General features: G+C 42.9%; 1 protein-coding gene across 1 annotated transcript; it reads left to right on the top strand.

Moving 5' to 3' along the window:
- Positions 1 to 857: 857 nt before the first annotated feature.
- cep76 (centrosomal protein 76) lies at positions 858 to 10,667 on the top strand. Its single transcript, XM_068323653.1, has 13 exons — positions 858 to 1,086; positions 1,708 to 1,863; positions 2,061 to 2,145; positions 2,233 to 2,457; positions 2,549 to 2,725; positions 3,594 to 3,691; positions 5,456 to 5,584; positions 5,828 to 6,016; positions 7,771 to 7,937; positions 8,486 to 8,645; positions 8,970 to 9,140; positions 10,023 to 10,240; positions 10,388 to 10,667. The coding sequence occupies exons 1-13, from the start codon at positions 1,024 to 1,026 to the stop codon at positions 10,524 to 10,526; spliced, it is 1,977 nt and encodes a 658-aa protein (XP_068179754.1). The 5' UTR covers positions 858 to 1,023; the 3' UTR covers positions 10,527 to 10,667.
- Positions 10,668 to 24,676: the final 14,009 nt, after the last annotated feature.

Here is a 24,676-nt window from a genome sequence, read left to right as displayed (position 1 = left end):
TACCACTGTTGGATGCAGTTTTAGTCGGTTCTCATTTAAGCCACAAGATATATTTGACCATAACATTCCATTCCTTCTTGTTTTCCACATAAGATTTCAGGGGAGTTTTGCACACTGCTGTGTTGCAGTGACAACATGGAAACAAGAAATACATGTTAAAATAAAACTTTCATCTTTTTACCAAAGCCTGCTTGTGTTTTTCTGTGTCGGTGTCTGTAAAGCAGCTGCACAGTGTCCACAGCTCTTCCCATCCTGCCTTGTGTTCTCGTCATAATTTCATTTCGACCATGGAGCTAAATCAATGCAGACAGAGTGGACGCCTCATCTTGGATTCCAGGAATTGATTCAACATTTCAAGAAGAGGCCTTGGTCTTACTGGCTGCAATAGTAATTTCATTCCACCGTCTGGAATGGCATTGGTCTGTGTGAAAGAGGAAGCACGTATTTCAGAATTATCCAATAAAGATAACAAGACTTAAACAGAGCTCCAGTATAAGTGCTTTAATGGAAACATTGAAGTGGAAAGAAGCACATGTGCTGTGCTGAAAGAAGTGGAAGGACCAGTGACAGATTGTACCAGCAGGAGGTCTGCCTGTTGTCGCCTGTAGTGAGGAACGAATGGCAACTAATACAGCGCCTAAATAATATCGCCAATAACATTACCAAAAAAATTACGTAAACGTCTTCAAAAATTAAACTAATATTACGTAACATTGATTTTTTAAATATACTCTTATATTTTACGTCAGGTTTGATTAAATTAACAACTGGACAGCTGTATTTCCGTCAGGCATCAGTGAAGCCACCTTCCCGCTTCCTTTTCCGCCGCAGTTTAAATTGGCGGCTTGTGACGCTGACAGGCTGTCACTGACGGCAGTTGTTTACATTGATTGAATATTGCTCAAACGACAAAACTAGTTTTATTAGTGTTATTTTCCCGGTACTACACAATAGTACCCCATACCAAAGAAGCTATCTTTTAATGTTTTTGGCTGAAAACGGTTTAATGAGCAGTCATTTGTAATGTCGCTGCCGCCAGAAAAAGTTTCCGAGCTGAAGCAAGTGATTGACGACCATCTGCGGCGGGTGAGACCGGCCGACACTGACCCCCTCCCGACCCAACGCTGTCTGAGCGTGTCGTCACCCGGACACGTGTGGCTCTGCGGCCGGTTTGACTTCCTGACGGGGGACGACACCGTCTTCCAGTTAGGAAATAGGAAATCAATCAATGAATGAATGTCTGCATGCTAAAAATCAAGAGTGCGAATGATCACATTTTAATTCAGAGAATGATTAATGTTGGGCTTTAGTCAATCTTATCCGCTACTTCCACGTTGTTTGTTATCTTTTTGCTTCTTCTTTTTTAATGACCATGATCTGCGTTTACAACAAGATATGATTGATTGCAAAACATATTTTGTTTGGGAGATATGTTTGGTGTTGAAGAGTTAAAAAAAAAAAGGAGCATAAAAGAAGTGGACTTGCTTGAGGTTGGTTGAAGACATTTCACCTCTGACCCCTGAGTCTTCTTCAGTTCTGACTGACTGGTAAGAGTTCAGATAATTGTACAGTACTGACTGAAATCAACAAGACGATTAACTGTCTTCGACCTAAAGCGAGTCCAGCTGATTCTTTTTGCCCCTCTTGACCAGTTTGACTGAGCCTCCCCCGACACGAGGGGTTTGTCATGTGTTTCTGGGCCATCAGATCGACATCCACGGGAGGATCCGAGGAGTGCTGGCAGAGACCCTGAGAGAGAACCAAGACGGCGCTCATGGACCTCTGTCTGAGGCTGACTTCCTGCACGCTCTGCAGCGCAGAGGCATCATCGACGACGTGGTGAACAGCCTACGCTTTACACAGGTTGCACAACACTTTTCAGATTGATTTTACCGATCACTGTTCACACAACCATTCACTTGAATATTTAGACATGCACAATTCGATGCTCGATAGTTTCAATTGCAACTTGGATGCATAGAACATGTCCTTCCTCAGTTGTCAGGATGACTCATCTACTGACCGTTTGGATCTGTTGTCATGTTGTTTGGCTCTGGCAGGAAGTGCCCACAGACGAAGAGACAGGATCTCCTTCAAAGCGTGCCACTCAGGTTGTTAACAAGAACCTTATTCATCTGGAAAAAAGTGAGATGCCCTCTTTACACGTTCGTAGAAAACAGTATCCTGCAGCCCAGTCGTCACTGATGTTTGTTGTTTTGTATTTTCATTCAGTCAACCTTGACCCATCCAGACGGTACCTGTATCTTCAAGTGCTCGGTGGTAAGGCCTTTCTGGAGCACCTTCAGGAGCCGGAGTCTTTGCCTGGCCAGGAGCGTTCTACATATACGCTCTACCTTCAGTTCCGCAACCAGAGGTTTCACTCTAAGCCAGTTCCCGCTACCTGTGAACCTGACCTGAAGGAAGGCTTTCTCTTGGACATCCACAGAGATGGCGCGGGTGTGTGTAGACTGTCGCTGTAGTAGGTGTCAGTCAGGGATAACCGTCATCAAGCTGTTTATATATTTGTGTTCTCACTTTGACAATGCAGGAGATGGCAGTAAAATGGCAGATCCAACCGACATGCTTTCCATGTGTGACCCTGCTCACTTGGTGCTGGTCAGGACGGACTCTTGCTATGAGACGACACTGGTTTCATCCTACTTTCTGGACTGGAGGATAGTCCTCAGTGGGAACACCTGCCTCGCTTTGGAGCTAATGGGAGTTGGTGAGGAAGTGTGATTCTATTTTATCTATGGTTAAGAATCATAAATATGGTCCATTAGTTTATTGGCCCAGTTCTTTGCCAAACAATAGAACAAAGAAATACTGTTAGAAAATTGGTCAGCAAACATTACAGTAATTTAACATTAAAGGAGATGCAGAGATGGATTTACTGCAAGAAAAAGTTGCCTCCAATCAAACTTTCTGGATTAATAGTTAGAGCTGGTGCAGCTGATCGTCACAGTGACACTTAAAATGTTCAGTTTTAATTCAAACTGGGTTTTAATCCTTCTGTCTGTGATCCGTAAAATGAACTGTTCTCTTGCACGCCATCCTGAGTGTCGGGAAACAATCAACTCATAACCAAAGACAGAATTGAGGGCGGGGCGGTGGCGCAGTGGGTAGCACAGTCGCCGCACAGCAAGGCGGTCCTGGTCCTGGGTTCGCGTCCAGCTCTGTGTGGAGTTTGCTTGTTCTCCCCGTGTCTGCGTGGGTTCTCCGGCTTCCTCCCACCTCCAAATAACGTCCGCTTCATGTTGATTGGCCGGTCCCAAATTGCTCTTAGGTGTGAGTGTGTGTGTGTGTCTGTCTCTGTGTGGCTCCACAGTGCACTGGGGTCGTGCCCGGATTTTCCCCCGCCTCACACCCTCAGTCAGCTGGGATAGGCTCCAGCCCCCCTGCGACCCGCCACAGTGGATGAAGTGGTTGACAATGAATGAATGAATGAAAACTAGCAAATACAAAATGAAATTTTGAGGCAACAGTTCACAAATATATTTGAGACATGAGGTTAAAAGTACATCTGTCCTTCTGTCTGTCCAGCTCTAAGGGATGGTCGTGTCTCCAGTGATTTGTTTTTTCTGTCTCACCAGGAAATGAATCCAAAGTTCCTGCTGGTGTTCTGAATGTCAAGCTGGAGCTCTACCCCCCCATCACAGAGACTCTGAACATTGACATCATCATCGCACAGGTCAGAACGCTGAAGGTTCTTAACCTGAGGTTTATTCATCTGCCTCATTTGTCTTCAACAAGGTCCTGCTGTCGACCATCAGGAATCAGTCAAGGATGTTCAGAATTCTTTTAGTTCCTCCCACCTCCAAAAACATGCACTTCAGGTTAAAATGGCCGGTCCCAAACTGACCGTAGGAGTGAGCTGGTGTGACTAGCCACTGTGGCTCAGTGTAAAAAAATATAGCAAACCACAAAAAGCCACATTCTGTGTCCAAGACAGCAGCGCAACACGCTGCGCCGATGAGCAACGCGGGGTGTGTGTGTGTGGGGGGGGATACCCCCTATAGGGGGAGTCCGGGGGGGCTCCCCTGAGATATGTTTTAGAAAATGGGGTTGTTTTCCTGCATTCTGAGGGCAAAATCTTGTGTTCCGTTTACCTCCAAAAACCCACTAAAGCCAGCAGCTGAAGCTGAACTCTCTTTATTTCTGTCCTACTTTATGCAGGAATGAATGTGAGATTCAACCATTGAAAACTTCATTCAGTCTGAAGATACAGTCAGACTAAATATTACTCAGTGTTTACTGGTAGTTTACTGAGACTAGAGGACATTTCAACTTTGACTTAGACACTTGGATTTCAGTTTTGTCCTAATATTTTTTTCTCAATATTCTATTGTATGATTTTTGTGTGTGTGTGTGTGTGTGGGGGGGGGGGGGGGGTATCCAGCTTACGGGTCCCTCAGTGGGCCAAATTTAAAATGCTGGCGCATTGACTTGCCACTCAAGATTAATTGCGTTAACTTTTATAGCGTGTGAATTTGCAGCGTAATTAATAATCTAATTAACGCGTTAAGCTGACAGCCCTGGTTGTAAGTTTGAGCCTTTTTTCCCTAATAATGAGAACGCCACTGTGGCTACACAGGCTAAAAACCTTGTAGCCACTCTGGAATTCACTCCGCCTATGGTGTAATGGCGATCGGCTGGCGAAAGCCCAGCACTGGTGTCAAGCCCAGTGTTTCCCCCGCCTCACGCCCTCAGCCTATATCTGATTCTAAGCCTATCCAGAATAATGTCGCATATCTCGTTTGTAGTCTGAACAGTCCCGTTCCACATGATATCCAATATTTGTGGCACGCACTGAACCCACACCCGGGAGGTAGTTTCATATCAGATATGGACAGATGCATCTTCAGTCTGAACAGCTCCAAACACTCTGATCAGATATGGCGGATCGTGACGTCATACCCGCGACGTGAGAGCAAGGCGCCAGAAGGAAGAGTGTCTCACATCACGGAGCGGTGAAAAAATGGAAGATGTTGATGATATCTGGTGTAAGAGATTTACTCCACCTCTACCAGACAGTGATGCCGCCAATACGCTAAGGCAACAAAACTTCAAGTTTGTCGTCATCGTCGTTGTTGCTGCCGTCACAGTTCTGACCTCACACATTACACGCACTGAACCACGCCCCCGCCCTGACGTCGTTGCTACAGCAACCTGTCAGATCAGCCGATAATGTGGCGCAGTCTGAACGGAGCCACAACACATTTGGACACTTGCTACACTTGCTAAAAAACAGTGAACAGTCAGCCCTAAAAATCAGATATGGAAGGAAATCTGATATGCCTGCAGTCTGAACGCAGCCTCAGTCAGCTGGGATGGACTCCTGCTCCCCGCCACAGCGGAAGAAGCGGTTGAAGATGGATGGATGGATGGATGGAAGCAGCTTTGAAACAGCCCTGCCCTGGTGGTAATAACCCGTGTCTGTGTGTTTCTCATTCAGCAATCGCTGGAGAGGCAGAGGACGGCAGAGAAGGACAGACTCTTTTTAGTTTATGCCAAGCAGTGGTGGAGGGAGTTCCTGGAGATCCGTCCGTCAAACAAATCCAGAATGTTGAAGATCTTTGCACAGGTTTGCTTAAGTTTATGTGTTCTGGGAGGTCAGGGACATAATTCATGTTATGCTTGGGGTTAAGTCTTCAATCAAGCTGTTTAACAGTGGCTAACTCCCTCGTTACTCGAGGGGTCACTGTGTCTATATACAATGGGTTTTTTTTCATGTTTTTGGTTTCTCTCATTCTGAGCTGCTTTAGGGTTCGTCGAATGCCAAGCTCTTCAAATATATATCCACACTGTCCACCGGTTGTGTCTGCAGGATGAAAATGGAATCAACAGGCCAGTGTGTTCCTATGTACACGTCCTGCGGGCGGGTCGGGTGATCGAGAATCCTCGACTGGCGTCCCGCTTCGTCAGCCTGTTGGCCCAGGAGAGGGCCCTGGTGGTGGGAGGAGGAGGCAAGCAGGACCAGTGGTGCACATTGATGGCTTTCCTGTGCAGAGGGAAGGTGAGGAAGAACAGCCACATTGGGGGGTGATGGACTCATTTTCAGATGTATTTACAACTCTACCTGTTCTTATGGTCAAAGATGGACATTGGTAGGTTTGTAGTCCTACTCTTCTGTATGTTTTTACTTCTGTTACATAAAGAGTCAGGTGCTAGTGAATACTGCTCCTCTGAGTGTCGCCGCTTGAATCAGAACTCCACCATTTTAAACCAGGTCCCAGTGTTCACCTGCTTTGGTTGAAAAGCGACTACCGGTAAGTCACTTGGTGACGGCAGCAAAGTGATCGAGTACTAGCCGCTGTAAAAATGACATTTGACATAATCTGTATTTTCAATTTTTTTTTTCAATCATCTTATGAAATACTAATAATTACTGAAATTAATACAAAAGCTTGAAATATTTCAATTTATGTATAATAAATCTGAAATATGTGAAATTTTTAGTATTTAGATTAAAGGATGGGGAAAATGAATTTTTCTAATATTACTGTAATTTTCTAAGACGCACCTGCAAACTGCGACTTGACTAATGACGGCGCGTCTCCCTGGAGATAATAACTTTGCTAAGCTGTAATTTACATGCGTTGTTTATTTATCAGGAGGAAATGACTGGGTCTTCAAGTCTGTATTTACTGAAAGTGATTTTTGTTTAATACTTCTTTTACAGTTTTCCTTAAGTTCTAATGGTGTGTTAGAAACCAGGGCCAAGTTCTAACAGTAGGTTCTACCAGCTCCCAAAACGTTCTATGAAATGCATGTTCCAGGAAGTGATCATCACGTTTCCACATCGCAGCTGCTGTGATCTATTTATCTGAATGATAACTATCTATCCATCTACCTAATCTCTCTATCTCCATCTATCTCAGGCAGATGTAGGTATTTATGCCCCTCTACCCTGACTACAACGTGTGTGTTACATGAATGTTACATGGATCCCTGTAGCTCACTGTTCCTCCATCAGTCAAGAAGCGTCACATTAACTCGGGTCAGCTGCGTTTACATTTCCCCTTTTCTGAGTACAGCTGATTTTGTCATTTCAGAGAAAGAGTTATGCCGAGTCGACTGGTGCACTTTCCTCTCTCGGATAGATAGTAAGGAATTTCCCAGACCACCACAGGATAAGTGTTCCTCGTATCTCCTCTGTGAGCAACTGGCAAGACAGACTCAACACAGCTCGCACAAAGTGGCCCTTGTCAGCTGTGATTTATGAGTTTCATTCCAGGGAAAATTAATTTAGCCTCATAAGTCCCCAGCCTGTTCCGACGCTGCCGTCCATATTAGCACTCCTGGGGAACATCTATCATTCTGACTCACCAGCAGCCCGAGCCAGCAGGCAGCAGGCAGCGGCAGCCCCAGTTCAAACCAGACCTCTTTACTGGAAAAGTTGTACGAGTGAAATGGGAGTCGCTTACTGTCACGTACAATTTGAAGACTACAGAGCATGTTTCCTCCTAGCTAGCTTTTGTTGTGTGCAGTCTGAGACTCGTGAGAAGTCTGATGCCAACAGTCCAGTGAGTGTCAGTGAACGAAGCGGGCAGCTGTCACACATGAAACGGGCCTGAACTGAAGCTGGAGGACCAGTGTGACCGGTGAAATTGACAATTAAATGTTTTCCTCGGATGTCATAAAATTTCAAAATGTTTGCTATTATTTCATGGAATCTGTGATTGTTGGCCTTTCATTGGTGTTGGAGGTGTTGATGCTACAGTTTGTTTCACCCCCCCCCATGAACCCATCACTGTCTGTCCTCCTCAGGGGGACTGTGAGGACCACTCCACCCTCCTGTGCAGCCTCCTGCTGGGGTTCGGCCTGGATGCCTATGTGTGTGTGGGAACCAAGGCCAAGGGAAGGCCTCACACCTGGGTGATGACCCAGACCACTGACGGGGACGTCACCTTCTGGGAGAGCCTGACGTCAAGCAGGTCTCCTTTTTGTCTTTAGATGTATTCTGATGGCTTTTGTTGTACAGCTGGTTTTCCTGCTCTGTGTGTCTGGTGTTAGGGGTTGGATGTTTGAGGGAATTTATATTATTGATATTAACAAACACATAAAACAACATGGCTTTAGTTTCTGGAGCAGTGAAATGGTCACGGCCCTCAAACAGAGCATCTCAAGTTTTCCTGTTTCTGTTAAAAGTCAAGTTCTCACCTTTGGTGTGTGTTGACCCCAGACTCCCATGTGTTGACCTCAGACCTGGTGTCAGGAAGCACTTGATTCAGTCTGGTGGCTATTCGCTTCTTGGACTTTGTCCATCAAGCGTTGTTTTCTCCATAGGTTGCTGGTTTGTGATTTCACGGCTCAGGTTTGGAGAACGTTTTTATTTTCTATTTTATCGAGTCCTGCAGACTTCAGCGACACGCGTTCATCGGCTGAATTCCATCTGTCCAAACTGTAAATGATTATTTTCTTCCTGGTAGAACTTGACTTAACCCCTTAACGGCACAGCATCTTGTCCCATGTGTTTGCTCAGGTACGTGCACTATCCCATCATTCCTGATTCCCTGCCCCTGGCCCCCGAGCCCAAACCCTCCTCCCCATACGGGACGGTGGGCTGTGTCTTCAACCATCGCTCCTTCCTCGCCAACTGCCAGCCGAGCGACGCTGTGGCGTTCTGCATCTTTGACTTCCAGGTGACTGGCGTCCCTCACGGCTCCCGCACCACCGATCCAATCATTTCCACTCTCCTCTCCTCCTGCTCTTCTGATCTGAGCTGCATTTATCAATCACGAAAGCGCCTAATTGTTGAGAACGTGCTACTAAAATGTGATTTTGTGATTCGCTTTAGTTTTTTCTATATTGCTATTATTCAGCTTCTGGGCCTGGTGAAATGTCTTCTTCACTATGAAAATCGTAATTGCTGAAGAGCATAGAATTGTTGAGACAGGACTGAAACCTCCAGCAACTGGTGCAGGATCTGAAGGCATCAGCCATCAAATGTGTTTCTTTCCCTTCAGAATCCGTCTCGATGGAAGCCAATGAGTGAGGAGGCTCTGAAATCCGTGTGCAGCCCAGGTTCCCCCTCTGTGCCCTTTCCGCCTCCACTCTGCGCCCCCGTTCTGGATGCTGCGTCTGCCAGCAACCAGATGGAGATGGAGCTGCGCTACCTGATGTCTGAGCACAGGAAGGTAAAACATGTTGCTGGATCAGATGGTGAGGAGTTTTGGGTCATGTCAGATCACTTTCCAGCCTCCTGTTCTTATGACTTCTGATATATTTTCTTATTCCTGTATGAAATGTTTGTGTCAAATATCACTTGAACGCTTTGAGGCTTGATTCAAACGTTAATTTACAGATGTATGTGTGGAAATAATTAGTCACACAGTACACTGGAAATATTTATCATTTACCGTATTGGCCCGAATACAAGACGGTGTTTTTTGCATTGAAATATGACTGAAAAAGTGGGGGTCGTCTCACATCTGGGGGCTAGACATTGTACCCATTCACAACGCTAGGTGGCGCCAGATGTCTTTAAAGCGAATGCTGAACTTTTCTCCAAGGCCAAAGCGAACCCCTGTCACGAAGAAGAAAAATGAAAATAGCGGTAAGAAAGAAAAGAGAAGAAAATGAGAGAAGAGATAACAGAAAATGGAAAAACGTAGTGACAATCTGGAGAAAAGTGGGTCGAAGATCAGCCAGGTTAACCAGCAGCTGAGATATTAAGATGTGATACAGTTTTTGCATGATTTGAATGAGGCATAATAACACGCTTTTTCTCTCGAATATATTGTTATAATCATTTGTTTCAGATGTACTGTAATTATTTTCTGTATAAAAATTAAATATGGTGTTCAAAAAGTCTTTTTTCAAACTTGAGTCTTGAAAAAGAGGGGGGTCGTCTTATAATCATGGTCTTCTCATATTCGGGCCGATACAGAATATATCGTGTCATGCCTGATGTGTGTGAGTGTTGAAACTGAATATCTGATCTGTGTGTAAGGAAGAAGAGGCTGGGACCACTGTCAAATGAACACATCTGAAATAAACTGGTCTGTGCCCCCCCGCAGGACCTGGAGCTGACGACCGTGTGGGACGATCACCTGTCCTACATACTGTCCTCGGCGCTGTCGGTCTATGAGTCGGAGCGCTGCACCGGCATCTCCTGTGGCACCCAGGAGTTCCAGGACGCGGTGAGGAGAGTGGTGCCCGTGGGACACACCTTCAAAGGCTTCCCCTACCACTTCCTGCACCGCAACGCTCGCAGAATCTTTGCCACCTGCCTCAAGTGAGAGGAGTAGACGGCATGTGGTTCCAATATGTGCCTCAGCCTGTTGCACATGGTGTGAACTTCATGTTAGCAGGATTCTGCTCATTTTTCATACATTACATTTTTTCAGATGTTGTCTTCTCTCTCTTGTCACTTCCTTTGCAGGTCTGCGTTCTGCGAGGAGATAGTGTGTTGTCGCGGCGACCACGTCAGACTCGCGGTCCGTGTTCATGTGTATGCCTTTCCTGAGAATACGTGTGGTGTGTGGGTGATGTTTGCATGTAAATACCGCTGTGTGCTGTAACGGCAGGACAGCCTGGCTCTTGTACACAGGTGGTTTCCACTCAGATTAACTGACTGATTAACATGGGAAGAAAGCCAGGCCTCCTGTACAGGTGATTCTCAGGCTCTTTTCTCAGTCCAGTAGTTTTGTAATTTGTACAGATTTCTATCATTATATTTTATTTATCTGTTTTATAAATAAATGGTACTTTTCTCATCCCGTTTGTGTACTTTTTAGAAGAACAACCTATTGAGATTTTGTAACATCAACATGAACTTTGTTCATTTAATCTAATGGACTCTTGACTACAATGTGTTAGAAAGCTGTCTCAATCATCTGAATGGCGCATTGGAGTGTGTTTAGCCTGTCTGCTCCATAGAAGCTCATTAACATCAGTGCAATAGTTTTTGCATCATAAATTGCATAAGATGAGGGGAAAAAATTCACTGAACTTAAAGGGGTCAGATTTGCATATCCAAGACGCACCAACATTCAGGGGGTTAGGGTAATCTACGCCTCATGTGTCTACCGTTTTGTTGTGTCAGTCTACCAACAAACGGCCAATAAACAAGCACAGCTGGAGTTTGTGAATGACACATTAGTGTTTTCGAATACCGGCTAGCTCTATATAAAGAATTAGTAGTGAAAAGGTCCCATGTGCTTCGGTGAAACGTACACTCCCAGATAACGACGCTTCCATTGAGGGCTTCTAGACTTTCTGCCGACAGGGATGTTACCAGAGCATGAAGAAGGAACGTGGACGTCTCATGTTCTCCAGAACTACATTAATTGTTAGAATTTGTCCCTATATTACCCCCGTCCACTAACCCCACGTCTCAGTGAGGAGGAGGACGAAGGGAAGCAAGAACACTAAAAACTACATACCTGTTTATTCATTTTCATTCTCTTGTCCTCTATTTCTTTGTAGCTCTTCATTCTTAAATTATCCTTATCGTGACATTTGCTGTGGTGTTTTCTGGAGCAGAACAACTATAACGTAAAGCAATTCCCCCTCAGGATCAAATATTATGTATCAGTAAAGCACTTTACCCATACTTGAGTTGTTGTTTTTTTGTAATTTTTAATTTTAAAAGAGCACTTTCAAATGACAATGTCCTACTCTTTTACTTTCAGCCTCAATCACATATACAATCAATACATTGAAATGAAAAAAATAATCGCAGGTCTCCTGATTAAGTTTTTATGTTGCTCTTTTAAGTTTTTTAACGCTTTATGTGTGTATTAGTGTGAAGTATTTACAAAAAAACAATTTAAGAAAATGTTATATATGAAGAGAAAAAAAGAACAGAAAAAAAAGATTTTTAAAATTAAAAAAAACAATCTCAACACCTAGGTCAAATTTTCCTGACCTTTTTTCAGTAATTCAGGAGAAGTCCAGTCTTTTAGGTTTGATATATTCGGTCCATTTTCTGCAAATTTTGTAAAATCTGGCCTTTTGGACTTTGAGGGAGTATGACAACCGCTCCATTACACAAATTTCATAGATAATACAAATCCATTGGTCTATAGTGGGGACAAGAGGTTTCAGCCAGTTTCTTGTAACTTTTCTGCTTCTGGCTAGAAGAATTTGAAACGACTTTTTAATCGTTATTTTTCTGTCTTTTGTCTGATCCATTGGGCTAAAGGTTCGATAAATAAGAGGAGAGGTGAGGAGCAACAGCCTTGTCTCGTTCCTCTTTCAAGGATAAATGGATTAGAAAGGTGACCATTAATTTTTATTTTTGCAGAGGGTTTATCATATAGGGCTTCAAGTACTTCAATAATAGATTTATGAAAAACAAATTTTTCTAAAACTTTATACCAAAAGGTCCACCTGACCGAATCAAAAGCCTTTTTGGCGTGAAGGCTGATGATGGCTGCTTCTACTCCTTGTTCGGTAATCTGATCTATTACATGCAAAGTTCTCCTAATGTCGTCCTGTGTTTGTCTTTGTCTTACAAAGCCAGTTTGGTCAAAATGAATTAGTTCTGGTCATGTTTTCAATTCTTTTGGACAGGATAGTTGTAAATAATATATAGTCTATATTCAACACACTAATTGATCGATAATTGCTGCACTCCAACTTATCTTTTCCATCCTTTGACAATACAGAAATGATGGCATGTCTCCGGGAGGCAGGAATTTCTTTCTTCTTCAACACCCAATTGAAAGTTCTCAATAATACTGGAGTCAGTGTTCCTTTCATAGTCCTGTACCACTCAGAGGTAAATCCATCTGCGCCCGGCCACTTTCCAGTTTTCAGTTCACTTATTGCTGCATTTAATTCTCCTATTTTTATTTCAGACAACAATTTATCATTTTGTTCGTTGGTGACGGTAGGTAAATTAAGAGTGGTTAAAAATGAATCAATCTGAAGGTCATTATTCATTTTTGGCTGGGAGTACAATGATTTATAATACATTTCAAAACTTTGCTGAATTCTCTCAGTATTTGTGTCAATGTTCCCCGAGTAAGGATTTATTATTTTGTATAATGAATTGTCTGCTTGTCGTTTACGTAATCTGTAAGAGAGGAGTTTGAGAGATTTTCCACCGGCTTCATAATAACTTTGTTTTGTAAATAACAGCATTTTCTGTATTTGTAAAGTATTGATTTAATCTATTTCCTTTTTTATTTCATACATTTTTGATCTAGTTTCCTTATTCAGAGTCTCTACTTGGTCTTTCTTTTCCGAGTTTCTTTTCATACGATGAGATAGCTATTATTTTCCCTCTGAGTACTGCTTTAAGCACACATGGTGTCACCCCCCCGTTATCATTCAGCTCTAGATATGTTTTGATTTCCTTTCTAATTTTTTACTTAATTTATGGGTTATTGAGAAGATTTGAATTCAGGCGCCTGGTAATGATCTTGGTTTATTGTCTATATTCATTGACATGTAGATGGGACTATGGTGCTCATACTTCAGTTTTAAGTAATTGTAAATAAGATAACAATGTACCCTGTGTAATTGTGACCGAAGTGGAGCTAACTCTAGCCACTTTAATCAAATACAATCTCAATTTATTGATAATCATAAACATCTGTAAAAAAGATAAAAATGTGCTCTGTGTGTGTGTGTGTGTGTGTGTGTGTGTGTGTGTGTGTGTGTGTGTGTGTGTGTGTGTGTGTGTGTGTGTGTGTGTGTGTGTGTGTGTGTTTGCTATGACGCTGAGGATACAGGGACATATGTAGGCAGGCTACAAATACACAGACCAGGGCTAACTGGTTAGCCAAATGCTAGCTGACTTCAACAGTTTGTGAAGAACTTGGACATTACCCCACACTGCTACTGCAATCTGAACACAAACTCCACCTCAGGAATGACCCCGCCCTTATCCGGGTGGACATGTCAGTCAATCAGTATGGCTCAGGATACATCAATCACTCAGTCAATCACTCTTATTGTTACGTCACAATGGGCGGTGAGCGGAAAAGAATTATTTTTATGGAGTTTTACACAATTTTCTATTTTTCTGTTGATACAGGAAGCGTTTGTTTTCCAGATTCTAGGATTTGGTAGGGTTAGGCAGGACCACTATGTATATGGAGAGACCTGAAAAATGTGTTTTTCATAATAGGACCACTTTCAAGTAATGACAGTTACTCGTATAAAAACATGACAGGGCTCCTCCTGACCACTAGAGGGCGGCATGAGACAATCATTGGCAGGAAGCATTCTGTTTCATTTGGACGTGTGATATAACAGGCTCCAGTGGCAGCTTTACATACAGATGAGTGTGTCTGTGGTCACTTTGCTGGTCACCCTGCAGCTCTTGGTGCACATTTAATCATCAGATGGGTTTTCACCAGCTATTTAAAGGGGGCAGACAACTGAGAAAACCCTTCGTTACAGGGAAACCACATAGTCTGATTGAATTTGCATTGGCTGTTTAACGTTTAGTGCATTTTAACGTTTGGTGCATCCACAATAAAGTCAGTATTCTGGTCTGCCAGCCGATGGAGAATGTTGACTCTAATTTGACACTGACTGATTGTGAAATTGCAGAGAGGGTGAAGTGACAGCTGCCTTAGTGAATGAGTAATTGTGTGGTTAGGAGTCAATTCTGAAAGTTTTGCCCTGGTTGCATAGCTGTATTAATTGGCAGTAGGTGTTTTGTACTCATGAAGTGCTTTGCTCTGCTGTTTTGTTTGTTTTTGCCACTCCTTGCCATATTAGATGTGGAGTTTCCGGGGAAGCATTGATACATGAGCCCAAACCTGTGAGGTTTGGGCCAATTAATTAGACTTTTCTGGGAGCTAATTTGCGATTCTGCATTTGTCCCAGCGTTGTTGAACACGAAGATCAGGAGGGAGTGAAATAAAGAGCTAATGAATAATTCCTCCCTTTTTTCTGCATATGACACACATGCACACCTCCGCTCCTCTCATTACTGCAATCCACAGGAAGAATGTACTACAGAGGAAGCGCTTGATGCTGAGAAACTCATGCACATTTTCAACCCATAATAAACAGCAATGCTCAGGTGTAATTGACTAATAGGCCTTGTGGGACAGGAGTTAGTGCCAGCAACAGGAAGAGGAGAGAGGGGTGCTGATTTCTGGAAAATATGTGTAAGGAAACCATCAGTCACACCTTACATCTCAGCACCGACGCTGCCAAGCAGTGTTTTTTTTACAGGTGAGACTTTCAAATTAAACTTTTGAACGGGTTGTGTGTGTGTGTGTGTGTGTGTGTGTTTGTGTTGTGTGTGTTGTGTGTGTGTGTGTGTGTGTGTGTGTGTGTGTGCGTCTGTGTGTGTGTGTGTGTGTGTCTGTTTGTGTTGTGTGTGTTGTGTGTGTGTGTGTGTGTGTGTGTGTGTGTGTGTGTGTGTGCGCGTGTCTGTGTGTGTGTGTGTGTGTGTGTGTGTGCGCGTGTCTGTGTGTGTGTATCCTGCAGTCAGAGTAAAAAAAAAACCCCCAAAATGATGCCTATGTAAAAGGACTCAGATATCAGTTCCACGGTGTAAACGGCTTTGCAGTCTATATTTTGGTAATTAGTGACGGTGATAACCCGGATATAGGAACACCGAAGTGAATGTGGAAATTCTGTTTTTGAATTCTGTGCATACACTTTATTTCTCACCTGTATAATCATCTTCTCAGGCTGTACAACTGTTAATGAGAACTACTCATCCTTTGACATTTCATCTGCTGTTCAGAAGTGTAGTCAATAGCTGGATCATCAGTCGGTATAATGGGCTGTATCTCACATCCATATTTAGCCTGATATACTGGAGGAATATTTAATATAAGGAAAACAACCAGAAATGCTTAAAATGATTTGAAGACGATCCTGATCCCACCCTGAAGGCTTTTATACTTTAGTGTTGCCTGATGATGCTGATCTTTGTTCCATTTTGCTGCACAGAAATACCAGTGAGGTACTTCTGGTCTCCTCAGTATTACAGTTGGAATTTCATTAAAACACGGTTTTAATGTATGAATTGTGTAAAAGTAAAAGAGTCTCTTTTTTCTCATATTAAGATTGGAAATATAAATGTTATATGTTGTATTCCAACAAGACACTGATAACAGATAATTTAGTATCAATGACACTTTCTTCCTGGTTAATGACGTTCATATATATAAATGAATAAAACATATTTTCAGAACAGGCAACATGGTAGTCGTTTAAGCTACTGTTAATAAGAGTTTTGTGACATACAACCTGATTCAGGTTTTTGTTTTGTTTTTTGTCCCCAGAAAATTCTGCAGTAAATGGCAGTGGGGGAAAAAGGAGCAAAATCCAAACTGATAAAAAAATAGAAAATAGAAAATTTCAACATTAACATTTGTCTTACATGCTCCTGTCAAAATAAAGCTCTCCTACCCCTTGGAAACCACACAAAATAAAATTAGTACAAAATTCAAATTATCAAACATCACAATGGATTAATAAAAAAAAGATCATTTGATGGAAATAGATCGTATAACTTCACAAAATTCCCTCTTAATTCAACACGTGCAATCAAGACATTTAAACCTAAACAGCTTCATCTCTACTTCATCTACGATTAGCTCGTAATAAACTTCAAGTGTTCAACTCTTAACGTTTTCACCAGTGTAACAACCAGAGGTTAGCAAACACAGGCCGATCACCCTACACATCCTTTCTCAAAGCGTCCCATTATATCTGGATCTGATTCCTTGTGTCATGATTCTTATTGTCTCTTATTCACCTAACATCATAGTGAGCATGTTAGCACGCTGAGCTTAGCATTTAGTCTTGTAGCTGCTTATATGTACAGGACTTCATTGCACTCTTGCCTTCATAACATAATTCTATCCTATTTTTTTTAATTGAGGACTTTAAGAGCAGCCTCCAGCTTCGTGCCGGTTATCACTGACGTCATTGTGAAGACCTCTGTGCACACGGAGGCTGCTGCTTTCTCCGATCACAGCAGCAGCTCTTGAGGACAAAGGTTCTCTGAGTCATTTATTTTACTGTTTGGGATCAATTAGTTTGTCAGGTAAAGGAGAAGGTTAACAGTTAACAGTGGCGTCTACTAGGTCTACTCAGGTAATACACGGACGGACATACGAGCATGCATCAACCAACTTACTGTGTCAGTCATCTGATCAGGAGCTGTAGGGTGATGGGCTCTGTCGTGGCCGTCTTTGTTGCTACAGTGTGTGTGTGTGTGTGTGTGTGTGTGTGTGTATGTGTGTGTGTGTGTGTGTGTATGTGTGTGTGTGTGTGTGTGTGTATGTGTGTGTGTGAGTGTGTGTGTGTGTGTGTGTGTGTGTGTGTGTGTGTGTGTGTGTGTGTGTGTGTGTGTGAGTGAGTGTGAGTGTGTGTGTGTGTGTGTGTGTGTGTGTGTGTGTGTGTGTGTGTGTGTGTGTGTGTGTGTGTGTGTGTGAGTGTGTGTGTGTGTGTGTGTGTGAGTGAGTGTGTGTGTGTGTGTGTGTGTGTGTGTGTGTGTGTGTGTGTGTGTGAGTGTGTGTGTGTGTGTGTATGCCTCCTTTAAGATAATAATTCAATGACCTCATCAATGTTGTAGATGTAACAAACTGTAGGAAACACGCTGTATTCCCTGTTTTACCTGTGACGTGTTCATTGCGTGGCTCTCAGCCGTCGACACCCAGGAGGAGGTGATCAGGTCGTACTTCTGACTCCAGTCCTGTCTGATGACATTTCTCATGAGTACTTCCCACCACCCTTTGCCTCGTCTCTGCACCTCTCCTTCTCTACTATTTTTGAAATATAAAAATTCCTGCAGGGGGGGTGAAGAGAGGAGTGGCAGTGAGCTAGAGAGAGGAGCACTGGGCATTGGAGAGAAATGTGTTGCATGGCCTGGAGCCTAACGGGTAATAAAGTCATTAATTCAGCTGATTAAGTTGGCCTTTGGGTTAAAGAAAAATCATATCCGTCTCCCTTTGAGATGTGACTGGGGAAGCACAGAAGAGAGAGAAGCCAGCTAATTAGTGCTGAAAAACAGGAGGGGGGGGGGGGGGGCAGAGATGGGAGATGGGGAGAGAGACAGAAAGCATGCTTTTGTTGGCCTGGTGGGAGGGGGAGGGGAAGAGGTAGGCGCTTCGACTGAACTACTAATGAGGCATGTTTGGGGTGAGGGACTGAAACGCTCATCAAAAAGCCCGTTTGCCAGTCGAGCCATTTCTCTCAGAGTTTGCCCGACTACCTCTGAGCCTGGCGGCGAGAGGGAAAAAGTTCAGGTGGAATGTCGGCCTGCTCACGTTTTAATGAGCCGGTTGTTGGATGTAGGAGGAACGCGAGAGATAAAAGCAACAGGAGCAAACAGGAGCCTCGACACCCCCCCCCCTGTCCTGTGAGCAACATTTTAATGACTGCGTTAACCTGTGAAGCTGACAGCTCAGCAGCCACAATGGAACCTACAGGTCAAAATGTGTCTCATCAACAGTACTGGAATACAGCGGTACCTCTACATACGAAATTAATTGGTTCCAGAAGAAATTACGTAGTAGAAAATTACGTAAGTAGAGACGCGTTTTCCATGCTAATGCCCTAATCCGTTCCAAGCCCACAAAAATTCAGACATAAATGTTTTATAAAGCATAAAAATTAATCAAAACATGTTTGAATGCTTTAATGTAATGTAAATAAAACAGTAAATAGGCATAGCATGTTACAAAAACAACTGAGAAAAGTATTACCATTGCGTATATCTAAATTATCTAAGAACTGAAATCAAGAGCGACATGTAGCTCCTGTCAGTCGTGTTCGAGTCCTGACAATAGCTGTGGGATTGTACTGCTTATGACTGCTTTAAGGCATTCCAGACTTCATATTCTGTCTTTTAGTCACATGATTCACACAGGAGTTACTAAAGAAAAAGAAAAAGAAACAGAAGTTCACAAGAAATTGAAGAAAACAAAGGTGGTCTAATATTTCATGTTACTGATTGTTCTTTTCCCATTGCTTCACATTCTGGTGGAATACTTTTAAAAAAATTTTATTTTATATACTGATGATAATCCCCGCAGGGAAATTAGTGGCAGACTCTAGTTAGTTTTTGAATCATGCATATACAGTATATGTGTGTACAGGCCCTGAACACAAACACCTGAAAACCTCCCACTGTCAGCTCACCTCCGGGTGTTGTTTTTCGGTGAGATTAATTAGAGTGGATTAAACAATTAAAAGTGAATTATAGTACAAATCTTTACCACGTTAGTCTGTTGCTCAGGTAAGACCATACATCTGAGAGTCAGGAACAGTCAGGAACAGACCCAGACCTCCACATCAGAAACACGGTCTGCAGCACCAAAACTCTGCAGTTCAAAACTCAGCATCCTTCTACCAATATATTCACTATCTGTCCTCTGGACATGTCCAAACCATCTCAGTCTGGCCTCTCTGACTTTGAATACCTATAAAATACAGATTTATATATAAAACCTTACGTTGGTAAAATGTAAGGTCAAATGAAACGGTGTGAACGACTGTGAAAGTGGGCGGAGTCAGAGGAAACCCTGAGTTAGTGGAATAAAACCTGCTCCCGACCAGGTTAGCGTCAGAGAGTCTGTTACCACGGTAACAAACCCAGAGGTTCACTTTACCTCCCATAATGAAACTGGACAAGATAACTGCTCTGACTCTGGGTTAAGTTACCTCCCTTTGTGACACCGAAAATCCTGATTTTCCCTAATTTCAGTGTTAACTTAACCAGGTTTTCCACTAAACCTGCTTTGTGAAATGCACCCACTATTATTCAACGGGTATGTCGACATGAGCACTCTTACTTCGTATTGGTGCCACCGCCTCCTGGTGAGTCTATATGCCTGTTACACCACTATTTTATGAGGCAGGTAGATTTCTCCAGAACATCTTTGTGTGTAACTGTGTCTGTGTGCAACTAAAAAGTAAAGGTCCCATATTATGTAAAATACAACAGAACCTCCTGCCTTCCGTTTCCTGGTGTCAGTTTGTCATGAATTGTTTCCTGTGAAGCACCATCCTGATCTGAGGCCAGCTATGACATCATCAAAACGAGACAATACAGGAGCTCAGGGTTGTTCTACCCACAGATGGGAGTAAAGCCTCGGCCACACCCACTGCCAGAAAGAGGTATGGCAAACTTAAATGCGTTTGCATTTTAGGCAACACAAGTTTTGATCAGAGAGCTGGAGCACCGGGGTTTGCAAACACAATCCAAGTAGTGTTTTCACCGTGACACTTCACAGATGAAATCTGAACATGAACTTTTTAGAGTATAATATTGAATCTGTAAAAAAACAAGGCTGAAAATTCCTTGAATTTAAAAGATTACTGAAAGAACAAGAAACTCACAAAATAAATCAATAATATGTATATTTTAATATATGTTATATAGGATGTGCATTCATAAATCCAGAATTAATAGACTGTAAAGCATCAAGTGCTGCCATGATCATGTGATGGACACTAGAACACCTGGTTTAGGCTTTGACTTAACCTAACCAGATGTTTGTTATAGTTTTGTCACAATATATAATAGAAATGTAAAAAAAACAACCACATTTCAGTTTAAAAAAAAAGAAGAAAATATTCAAAGAGCCAACAATTATTTTCTGATCACTGAGGCCCAGGGCTGCAAGAGAATGTCAGCATACGTGTATACATTTTACATATAAATATAAATGTAAAGAACCAATGCTCCTTTCTGGCAGATAGAATATACCAGCTCCTCTTAAAACTACCAACAAAAGAGTGAAACTGAAGACATCTGGATGAACGGTAAGCAGAAAAAAATCTACCAGCAAAATGCTAACAGTGTGTGACTCCTTATGAACAGTGTGAATCAACAAATGGACAGATTTCAGAACTCAAGTCTGAATTTCTCAATCAGTCCATTGCTACCTTAAACTTGAACTGTGGCTCAAATAAAAACATTTCTTTTGATCAATTTGTAATTTAATTTCTCAAGGACTGGATGAGAAACCCTCTTCATCCCTCTCCCTGTAGCGCTCCATTCAGCTCTGACGGCCATCAGCTTGAATGTTGAAGTTGAGCATCAAAATAAAACAGAAGTAGATTTGACTGTAGAGAGACACATCACGAATACCGTCATGCAGTCATCAACCTGACTGGATCCAAAGGTGTAAAGGAGAGCTGGTAGTTAGTTTTTGACCTGAACAGAATTAACATTACATTTGGAAAAATTCAACACATTTTTAAATAGGGAATGAAGCGGCACGTCAGCCCCGTTCTTATTTCCTTCTCCCCGTCAGCCAGAAAGGGAGAGAACAGATTCCCACTCATCTCACAGGGAGAGCCACTGACCTCTGCATGACTTCTATCCAACTCTATTGTTTTCTATTGTGTGCATCGAGCAGCGGAGATACGACGCTGCACCGTCAGCTGCTGGCGGGAGGCAAGCCTTTAATACTGAGCTGGATTATATACTGCAGGAGAGCGGCGAGGAAGAAAGTGATTCTAAATGGGACGAATGACAACACCTTAAAGTGGGATTATTCTGTGCCTTTTATCTCTGTGTGACTCATTTAGCAATTACCATGTATTATGTGCTATGAATAGGGGATATGAATAGTTTTAAACAATGTCAATTTATAAAGGGTGTAAATATATGAGTGTATTAATTAGAATGTATGTACTGTATTTCTGCCACTGCGACAGTCTCAGGCCTATGATGCCTGGAGATGGAGCGGGATCGCTGACATGTCATTGATGCTGCATGTAATGAGGTAATAGGTAATAGGGTACGATTAAATAAATCTTTTAAGCTGCTGTAATTTCAGTGGCATTTAGAAACAATAACTATAAAAGAAATTAATAAAACAGTAAATAAAAATGCTGCAAAGAAAAAGATACGGCATAGATGACCAGTAACAGACACATAGTTAGAGGAGCAGCTGCTCAGCTGTCTGCATGTGGACAAAATGCATGAAGCTCAGATCTCACACATGTGCTGCTGTATTCAGATACACAGAATTGCCTAATAAAATGTGCAGTTTATTTGATGCAGTCAATACTGTTGAATCATGCTAGTATTCTTCAGTGTGGCATGAACTGCAATAATTAAAGTGAGGTCATTGTTTGAAAAAGACCCTCTTCTTCACACAAGCAGGCTGTTATTAAATGTGTACTGATGCATCGCCATCAACCCAGGTTCACACCAACGAGGTGACGACACTAGGACCAGTCCTGGTGTTGTGGTCACACTGGTCGATAAAGCATTCGACAACAGAAGAATGTTCTGTTTCTTAGTCCACCAATACCCTCAGTATTTTTTCTTGTGTGAAAGTAGTACCAGTAGTCATTTTAATCCCTGTGGAAAACCTCCACCGTCCATCCATCTGTCCTCCATCCATGATGGGTGGATGATGCTGCATCTGGCCGGTGGTCCATTGGCTCTTACATTTACCCGGGTGAAGCACGTTGGGCATCTTCAGAATCCTATTTGTTGGCTGTCATTTTAACCAATCCTATTCAGATGGATGACCATGCCCACTTGTTGGGCAGACCGAGGGGGTGTCTAGCACCATCCACTATCTGCCTTATCTGTGACCAAACCACTACTATCTAAATGCAAACATGACGGATCAGCAGAGTCATATAAATGATTAATTTCACTGAGCAGGTCATGTTTATTTGTTGCTGAAGGGACTGGACGGATGAACCCATAAATTCTACGACTCCAGTTAGAGTGACGCCAGGATTTTTTTTTAAAAGCTTTCCTTAAAATGAATACATCATGTATTTTCTGGAAATCTGTTTTATAATGCTATAAATACAGAAAGCTGGCTGGGTCACAGGTTAGGTCAGAAAAACATCATCAAGATTTTTGTTAGCATTGCTGATATTTTCCATAATTTCAAAAATTTGTGATGTAGAAGAAAATAAAACAGTTTGTATGGCAGTGTAATCTATCAGTGTGCAGGTCTGGATTATAATCCACATCTGTTGGACAGAAATATGTTTCTTCACTTAGCTGCTGTTTGGTGAGAGTTTAGCAGATGTAAGACTGCTGGGCCTTTGTGAAGGTATGGTCTTTATGGAGGTCATTCAGTCACAGCCTGACCAGAAAACTCTCAGGATCTTTCATGTTTGAACTTAAAACGTGTTAAATCTCTTTGAAAACTTGTGATTTGGAGACAGTGCCTTACATGTAGGCATGTGGCTTGTGTCCTCTTGTAGCCGCAAGAGGACACAAGCCAGTGTCTTATTGTGCCGGTCCCAAGCCCGGATAAATACAGAGGGTTGTGTCAGGAAGGGCATCCGACGTAGAACTTTTGTCAAATCAAACATGCGAATCAAACCTATGACTTCCATACCGGATCGGTCGAGGCCCGGGTTAACAACGACCGCCATCGGCGCTGTTGACCTACAGGGCACCGGTGGAAATTGGACTACTGTTGGTCGAAGAAGGAGAGGAGGAAAGTGTGTTCGTAGGAAGAGAGAAGAAGAGGAACACCAAGAGTATAGGACTGAGAGTAGGGACGTTGAATGTTGGAACTATGACAGGAAAAGGTAGAGAGTTGGTTGACATGATGCAGAGGAGGAAGGTAGACATACTGTGTGTCCAGGAGACCAGGTGGAAAGGTAGCAAGGCTAGAAGTTTAGGAGCAGGGTTCAAGTTGTTCTATCATGGTATAGATAGGAGGAGAAATGGAGGAGGAGTTATCTTGAAGGAGGAGTTTGTTAGGAATGTCCTGGAGGTCAAAAGAGTGTCAGATAGAGTGATGAGTGTGAAGATAGAAATAGAAGGTGTGATGTTCAATGTTGTTAGTGGGTATGCTCCACAGGTAGGATGTGAGCTGGAGGAGAAGGAGAAATTCTGGTCGGACTTTGATGAAGTGATGCAGAGCATACCTAGAAGTGAGAGAGTTGTCATTGGAGCAGACTTCAATGGACATGTTGGTGCAGGAAACAGAGGTGATGAGGAGGTGATGGGCAGGTTTGGTATCCAGGAGAGGAACGCAGAAGGACAGATGGTGGTTGACTTTGCAAAAGGATGGAAATGGCTGTAGTGAATACTTTCTTCCAAAAAAGGCAGGAACATAGGGTGACCTAAAAGACGTACAGAGAAGGCCAGAGGGAGCTGCATTGTGTTTTTGTAGATCTGGAGAAAGCTGATGACAGGGTGTCCAGAGAGGAACTGTGGTATTGTATGAGGAAGTCTGGAGTGGCAGAGAAGTATGTTAGAGCGGTGCAGGACATGTATGAGGACTGTAAGACAGTGGTGAGGTGTGTGTAGGTGTGACAGAGGAGTTCAAGGTGGAGGTGGGACTGCATCAGGGATCAGCTCTGAGCCCCTTCTTGTTGCTATGGTGATGGACAGGCTGACAGACGAGGTTAGACAGGAATCTCCATGGACTATGATGTTTGCAGATGACATTGTGATCTGCAGTGAGAGCAGGGAACAGGTGGAGGAGAAGCTAGAGAGGTGGAGGTTTGTCCTGGAAAGGAGAGGAATGAAGGTTAGCCGCAGTAAGACAGAACATGTGTGTGAATGACAGGGACCCTAGTGGAAGAGTGAGGTTACAGGGAGAAGAGATCAAGAAGGTGGAGGATTTGAAGTACTTAGGGTCAACAGTCCAGAGCAATGGAGAGTGTGGAAAAGAGGTGAAGAAGCGTGTCCAGGCAGGATGGAACGGGTGGAGGAAAGTGTCAGGTGTGATGTGTGATAGAAGAGTTTCAGCTAAAATGAAAGGAAAGGTGTACAAAACTGTGGTGAGACCAGCGATGT

Source organism: Antennarius striatus, chromosome 9 (assembly GCF_040054535.1).
Source record: "Antennarius striatus isolate MH-2024 chromosome 9, ASM4005453v1, whole genome shotgun sequence".
Taxonomy (NCBI): domain Eukaryota; kingdom Metazoa; phylum Chordata; class Actinopteri; order Lophiiformes; family Antennariidae; genus Antennarius; species Antennarius striatus.
The sequence above is the reverse complement of the archived record's forward strand: the minus strand, read 5'-3'. Positions and strand labels throughout refer to the sequence as shown.

What these genes read in the sequence shown, in the direction of transcription:
- cep76 (XM_068323653.1), top strand. Translation starts at nt 1,024, where the DNA reads ATGTCGCTGCCGCCAGAAAAAGTTTCCGAGCTGAAGCAAGTGATTGAC. An exon ending in GAGAGCCTGACGTCAAGCAG is followed by an intron (nt 7,938 to 8,485) that starts GTCTCCTTTTTG and finishes GTGTTTGCTCAG; the next exon opens with GTACGTGCACTATCCCATCA. An exon ending in TGATGTCTGAGCACAGGAAG is followed by an intron (nt 9,141 to 10,022) that starts GTAAAACATGTT and finishes GCCCCCCCGCAG; the next exon opens with GACCTGGAGCTGACGACCGT.